General features: G+C 42.3%; 1 protein-coding gene across 1 annotated transcript; it reads left to right on the plus strand.

Annotated features, from left to right (window-relative positions):
• Positions 1 to 290: 290 nt before the first annotated feature.
• Positions 291 to 7,369, plus strand: LOC106094751 (mucin-2; the record flags this gene model as incomplete). Its single annotated transcript, XM_013261988.2, has 4 exons — positions 291 to 2,739; positions 2,832 to 3,025; positions 5,750 to 6,140; positions 6,210 to 7,369. Coding segments are annotated over 4 exons (3,345 nt in total), but the record flags the coding sequence as incomplete, so codon positions are not given.
• Between the last annotated feature and the right edge of the window lie 487 nt (positions 7,370 to 7,856).

The following is a 7,856-nucleotide window of genomic DNA, read 5'->3' on the forward strand; positions in this document are numbered from 1 at the left end:
ACGATCGTTCCACTTTTATTTTTGAGTAGTACTATGGGGGTAAGGAGGAGGGTCCGCCCGCCCTCCCGATATCAAAAAATTATATAGCCTTTGTTTTCTTCCAGACCAACCTTTCAAGGAAATCGGTTCAGCCGTTTTTGAGTCTATACGGAACGAACAAACAAACCGACATTTTTATATATAAGAAGATTTTTTTGTATTGTTATTTTTTTTTTCTCTCTAATTTTCCCATTTCATTTTCTAACCAATTTTTCTTCCCCTTTCTTCTTCTTTTTCCAGATGGCTACGAGGTTTCACCCACAACCTATCGTCCTACCCGTACCTCTGCTACCCCACAATTAACAGCTGCCCAGGAAAGGGAGCGCCGCCTAATGCACGTCTTAGCAGCAAGGCGAAGTGCTCTACATAGGCCAGGATTTCGCAATCGTATAGGAACTACAGGACGTACAGCCACCGCTGTAGAGACCACATCGAAATCACCCACCGATCCTCGTTCGATTTGCATAAGAAATTGTACGAAAAATTTTACCAGACGAACGACAGCCAGTTGCATGCGTCAATGTGCCAATTTCTCACGTGTGGCAAATCAACCCAATTTGTCGAGTAGTGTTGGTGCTGGTGGCGGCGCCAGTGTGGTCATGGTAAAGAGTTCCTCTAAAACTGGAACTGGTACCGCGCAGGCTGGAGAAAAGGATACCAATGAGATTCTATTCACCGATGAGTCATCTCATGGCCTGCTGGTCATTGCCAAGGAGCAGAATGACACTGTAAACCATATCACAGATGAGGTCAACAAGGGCTTGGGGGGAGCGGCCAGCAAGTTGAGGGGAAGACGTAAACCCGGCACAACAGCCACAGTGGCCACCACCTCCATAGAGGATGATGAGATACAGCCCTATTTGTATTTTGGACAAAAATTGCCACCTTTAAAGCCCAACTCTTTGACCATAACCTCGGTGAGTGATGAACATCCTAAATTATTGGAGGTGTCGGTGGCTGAAGATGTGCCCTCTTCCACAACGCCAGTACCATTGGCTTCCACTTTGTCGGCAGTGGAGCGAAGCCGTTCTAGGTTTAAATACAACATGCGAGGTGGGGTTAGTTTTAATCGCCGTTATACCACCTTGCACAGAGGCACTACCCCCGAAGTTCCCACCGAAGTGAGGACCACAACTTTGCGAATAGTCACAGAACAGCAGGGAAAATTGGCCCAAGCCAAGAATAAATCGGAGATAATAACTGAGACACCAGTTTTGAAAGAAGTGAAAGTGCCTGTGCAAGAAATGTTGGCCAGAGAGGTTCTTAAGGCGGATGAGGAGCCCTTGCCCTTGGTATCACCCACACCTTTGATTATCACAGTGCTGAGTGATGAAGAAATGGCTTCACCCATTTCAGAATCCACAACAGCAAGTGCAGCAGCCACAAGTAAATCGTCACCATCATCATCATCGACAAGCGAGAGAGTGACAACAACAAGCAGCACTAGCACAACAACCATACCCACAACCACTACCACCACGACGACAACAAGCAGCACCACACCCAGAACCACCTTGGCTAGCAGCACACAAACTCAGAGAAAATATTTGGACTATATACCCAAAACAACACCAAGGACCACTACAACGACGACGAGTTTTACAACTTCATCATCATCATCATCATCATCGACAACAACGACAACAACATTGAGACCTACAACAACTACCACTACAAGTACATCGCCGCCTTTGATCACTTCCCCCCCTGCCACATCTACAACAGCCACCAGCAAAAAACCAAATATCATAGAAGAGGACACTGAACTTCTCAGGGCTTTGGGTCCCAGTCTAACGCAACCCATTAACACCGATGATCGTACCAATCTCATAATTTTTGTCAATCACACTTCGGGCGTATACAGAGGCTCTTTGGGAGCCCCAAGCACTACTACCACCACTATGAAGCCTGTGATAGCGGATCTTTTACCCATCAGCACTGCAAGACCCTTAAGGTCCAGCACCTTAAATCCCTTAAACAAAGAGGCCGATGGTACAACAAGCCCAAATGAGCCTTCCAACTCCACCAATAGGCCCAATCAAGTGACGGGAGAAATTTCCTCTAGCGTGGTTACCGATGAACAGGAGATATCCTTAGAAATGCATCGCATGAATATTGTGACCATGGTCTTGGCTGGCATAGGCATAGTGCCCCTCTTGGCCATTATTATGTACCTGCTGAGAAATTATCTACTCAAACGACCCATAAAGGATGATGAGGACTTTGATGTTTGCATAACAGATCAACAGCCCATTAGTCCGGTCAAGAAATTGGAATCGAAATATCAAGAAGAAGAGGAAGATGTGGTGGACCATCACAAGAAATTGCCCCAGCGTCAGCATAGTCTGCACAGCAAGCTGGTGATACCACCTCCCCTTCCCCCACCCCGAGAGAACAGCCAGCACAATCATTCTCAACAACAGCAGCGTTATGATGACAAGAGTTCCATAACAAGTGATCAGGAATTCGATCGCTCCAATATCCGCCTGAAAAGCCTGCTGGGTGAGGGTAATTTTGGCCAGGTTTGGAAGGCCGAGGCTGATGATTTGAGTGGACATTTTGGGGCCACTCGCATTGTGGCTGTTAAAACCATTAAGGCCTGCAGCACCCAGCTAAGTCTTAAGGATGAGGGTAACATTATGCGTAAATTGGGTTCGCATCCCAATGTGGTGACTCTGTTGGGAGCCTGCATCGAAAGTGGTCTGTTTTTCTGTTCCATTGTTTTGGTTTTCAAAGAAGATGTCAACAAGAGCTTTGGTCAATTTTTTTTTTTTGTGTTTTTTGTTTTGCAGAGCCTCATATGTTGATCATGGAATATGCCATGCGTGGCCGTCTGTTGTCTTTGTTGAGAGCTGCCCGAAATGCTACAAATATATTGCCCGCCTCAGTGCCCGGTGGCCGTAGTTTGGCTCCCTTGTCGCCAAGAACTTTAGCTGGCTTTTGCTTGGATATAGCCTGCGGTATGGAGTACATTGCCGAAAAGAGAGTAAGTAATGAAGGGAGATTTTACTCTTTGGAATCGGTATTGACCAGGAGTTAAGGACACATTAAATATCGAATATGGCAACTCAGAACACTATGTGCAAAATTCCAGCCAAATCGTACAAAAGTTATGGCTTGTAAGGACTCAATACGTCAAATCGGGAGATCGGTTTATATGGGAGCCATATCGGATTATAGACCGATTCGCACCCTATTTGGCACAGTTGTTAGCGCCTTCGACATCTTTTATCAATTTGATTCAGATCAGTCTAGATTTGGATATAGCTGCGATATAGACCGATATCTCGATTTAAGGTTTTGAGCCCCTAAAAGGCGCATTTATTGTTCAATGCCGCCGAAATTTGGGACAGTGAGTTAAGTTAAGCCCCTCGACATATTCCGGAATATGGCGCAGATACAGCTGCCACATAGACCAATCTCTCGATTTAAGGTTTTGAGCCCATAAATGGCGCATTTATTGTTCGATGTCGCCGAAATTTGGTACAGTGAGTTAGGTTAATCCCCTCGACATACTTCCGCAATATGACAGAGATCGGTCCAGATTTCAATATAGCCGTCATATTGACCGATCTCTCGATTTAAGGTTTTGGGCCCACAAAAGGCGCATTTATCGTCCGATTTTGCCAAAATTTGGGACAATGGGTTATGTTAGGCCACTTGATATCCTTTTTTAATTTGGCCCATCGGTCCAGGTTTAGATATAGCTATAATATCGGCCGATCCGCCGATTTTGTGTCTTAGGCCCATAAAAGCCACATTTATTATCCGATTTTGCGGAAATTTAGGACAGCGAGTTTAGTTGGGTCCCTCGACATCTTCCTGGAATATGGAATATTTGGATATAGCTGTCATGTAGACCGATCTCTCGATTTAGGTTCTTGCGCCCATAAAAAGCGCATTTATTGTCCGTTGTCGCCGAAATTTGGAACAGTGGGTTGTGTAAGGCCTTTTGACATTCCTCTTCAATTTCGGTCCAGATCGGTCCAGATTTAGATATAGCTGCCATAAGTGTGCATCTAGATTTAGGTTCTTAGGCCCATAAAAGCCACATTTATTATCCGATTTTGCTGAAATTTGGGACAGTGAGTTGTGTAAGGCCCTTCGACATCGGTCTTGATTGGAATATAGCTGCCATATAGACCGATCCGCCGATTTAGGGTCTTAGGCCCATAAAAACCACATTTATTAACCGATTTTGGTGAAATTTGGGACATTGAGAAGTTTTAGGCCCTTCCACATCCTTCTTCAGTTTGGCCCAAATCGGTCTTGATTGGAACATAGCTGCCATATAGAGCGATCTCTCGATTTAGGGTCTTAGGCCCATAAAAGCCACACTTATTATCCGATTTTGCCAAAATTTGGAACAGTGAGTTAAGTTAGGCCCCTCGACATCTTCCTGGAATATAGCACTGATCACTCCAGATTTGGATATATCTGCCATATAGACTGATCTCTCGATTTAGGGTCTTAGGCCCATAAAAGGCGCATTTATTATCCGATTTTGCTGAAATTTGGGACAGTGAGTTGTGTAAGGCTCTTCGACATCCTTCTTCAATTTGGCCCAGATCGGTCCAGATTTAGATATAGCTGCCATATAGACTGATCTCTCGATTTAGGGTCTTGGACCCATAGAAGGCGCATTTATTATCCGATCTCGCCGAAATTTGGAACAGTGAGTTAAGTTAGGCCCCTCGGCATCTTCCTGGAATATGGCACAGATCAGTCCAGATTTGGATATAGCTGTCATATAGACCGATCTCTCGATTTAGGGTCTTGCGCCCATAAAAGGCGCATTTATTGTCCGTTGTCGCCGAAATTTGGGACAGTGGGTTGTGTTAGCCCCTTCCACATCCTTCTTCAGTTTGGCCCAGATCGGTCTTGATTGGAATATAGCTGCCATATAGACCGATCCGCCGATTTAGGGTCTTAGGCCCATAAAAACCACATTTATTATCCGATTTTAGTGAAATTTGGGACAATGAGTTGTGTAAGGCCCTTCCACATCCTTCTTCAGTTTGGCCCAGATCGGTCCAGATTTGGATAGAGCTGCCATATAGACCGATCTCTCGATTTAGGGTCTTAGGCCCATAAAAGCCACATTTATTATCCGATTTTGCTTAAATTTGGGACAGTGAGTTGTGTTAGGCCCTTCCATATCCTTCTTCAGTTTGGCCCAAATCGGTCTTGATTGGAATATAGCTGCCATATAGACCGATCTCTCGATTTAAGGTCTTGCGCCTATAAAAAGCTCATTTATTTTCCGATTTTGCTGAAATTTGGGACGGTGAGTTGTGTTAGCCCCTTCGACATCCTTCTGCAATTTGGTTCAGATCAGTCCAGATTTGGATATAGCTGCCATATAGACCGATCTCTCGATTTAAGGCTTTGGGCCCATAAAAGGCTCATTTATTGTCCGATTTTGCTGAAATTTGGCACAGTGAGTTGTGTTAGGCCCTTCCACATCCTTCTTCAGTTTGGCCCAGATCGGTCCAGATTGGAATATAGCTGCCATATAGACCGATATCTCGATTTAAGGCTTTGGGTGATCTTTATAAATAAGAAAAAGATATTGTCATATACACAAAGATCTCCCAATTAGTGGTTAGCTTATAAGAGAAAATTGTTGAGAATTTTTATAAATTTTTTGGTGATTAAAAAAATTTTTCAATTTTTTCATTTTCAATAAAATTTGCATTTCTCATTTCAGATTGTTCATCGTGATCTGGCAGCCCGCAATGTTCTACTCGATCATAACGGTGTCTGTAAAATCTGTGATTTCGGCATGTCCATAGATTTGGATGCAGAGCGTAAACGCAAGGAACAGGAAAAGAATTGTGCCAATGAGATAATGCGCAGCAACTTTAATAAATTCAAATTTGATTTTGGTGGCAAATTCATAATGAATCATTGGCCAGCGGGAAGTCCACACAAGGAGGGCGGTGGTGGTTGCAGTGAGAAAAAGGGTCAAGATACCATAGGCAAGAGGCCAGCATTGCCCATACGATGGATGGCGCCTGAGTCGCTGCAGTACAATATGTTTAGCATGGAAACGGATATATGGGCATTTGGTATAGTGCTATGGGAAATAGCCACATTGGGTAGGAATAAAGCAGTGGGGCAAAAACAAGCCGGTGATATATGACTATAATTTTTTTTTAATTTTCCAGGTTCTACTCCTTACTCGCATTTGACGGGTCGCGAAGTTATACGCCGTGTGCCACAGGGTTTGAGGCCAGATCTGCCCAAGGAAGGCCGCCATGAGTTCTACAATTTAATGTCACGCTGCTGGCACAAGGATCCCCAAATGCGTCCTAGTTTTAGCCAATGCCGTTTGGAAATTACTCGTTCCCTACACAAATGGGTGGACGATGACTCCGCTGCCTCTGATTATATGGATGTCAGTGGCTTCAGTGAGGATCTGGAACAGGGCATGGTCTACTTTAACCACCGCATATCTGAATTTGAATGTGAAATTTGACATTAGGTTATAGCGAGTGCCAGACTCCTCTCCCCATTTAGCATCCCTTGTCCACCTCCTTCTTCCATCATCACTAAGTGCTCGTAGCAGTATTATTATTGTCGTTTTGTTTCTTTTTTCTTAACAGTTCTCTCTCATACAAGTGCTAAGAATGGTGCTTTTTCATCAGTGAGAAGAGATGAAGATGATGATCTTCCGGAATATTTTGCAAATATTTCGCATTTGTTTTTAAGCGAGTTCATGCGTTCATTGTACATATTAGAATAAATTTTTGCAAATTGTATATTTTTAAGTTATTTCTTAGAATAGCTCTAGAGTTAATGATAACAAAACTCTATGCCTTATTTTCAATCTGTTTTAGGTTTCTAGTCTATTTTTTCTTTGGATATTTTAAAAATGATTTGGATGACTATGGCCAAGAGTTAATCAAAAGGATTGGGAGAAGTATTCAAGGGGATTCAAGATGTTTTTTAAATGCCTTCCCTCTTGATTTACTTGTCTTTTGCCTAATCTCTTCAAAATTTCTATTGGCTTTTCTCACCTCTGCCCCCTTTTCTGTGTACATTTCAAATTTGTTTCCATTATTTTTGTAGTTAGGTATTATTATGCACATTCCATTTATGTTATCAAGTTTTTTTTTTTTTGTTTGATTTTTATTTTCTCCCACTTTAGTTTGTATATACTCTATTGTGTATTGTAAATATATATAAAATATGTTTTTTTTTAGCAAAACAAACCTCTTTTTCGACATCACCTTGTATCTACCGATTTTTGTTTTTTCTTCTCTTATTTAGGACTTAATGCAAATTGAATTTATTTATAAAATTTTAAACCAAGAAAATTGTTTATGCAAATAAATGCAAAAAATTGTTTGTATTCGAAAATAACAAAAAAAAATGCGTTTTATTTTTCCTTCGATTGTTTGCTAGGGTGGTCTAATAAGTACAAGTCATTGCTTAATTTAGTAGAACAAAATATTGATATTTCTGGTAACTATATTCAAATAAAGACCGATCTGAACCATAAACAACACGGATGTCGAAAAGTCTAACATAAGTTACTGTATCAAATTTCTACAAAATAGGATTATAAATGCGCATTTTATGGGGCCAATGCTATATGGCAGCTATATCAAAATCTGGACCGATCAGGACCAAATTGCAGAAAGATGTCGAAGGGCCTAACACAACTCACTATCCCAAATTTCGGCGAAATCGGATAATAAATGCGCCTTTTATGGGCACAAGACCTTAAGTCGAGAGATTGGTCTATATGGCAGCTATATCTAAATCTGAACCGATCTGGGCCAAACTAACGAAGGATGTCGAGGGGCCTA

The sequence above is a fragment of the Stomoxys calcitrans genome, chromosome 1, assembly GCF_963082655.1.
Source record: "Stomoxys calcitrans chromosome 1, idStoCalc2.1, whole genome shotgun sequence".
In the NCBI taxonomy this organism is placed as follows: Eukaryota; Metazoa; Arthropoda; class Insecta; order Diptera; family Muscidae; genus Stomoxys; species Stomoxys calcitrans.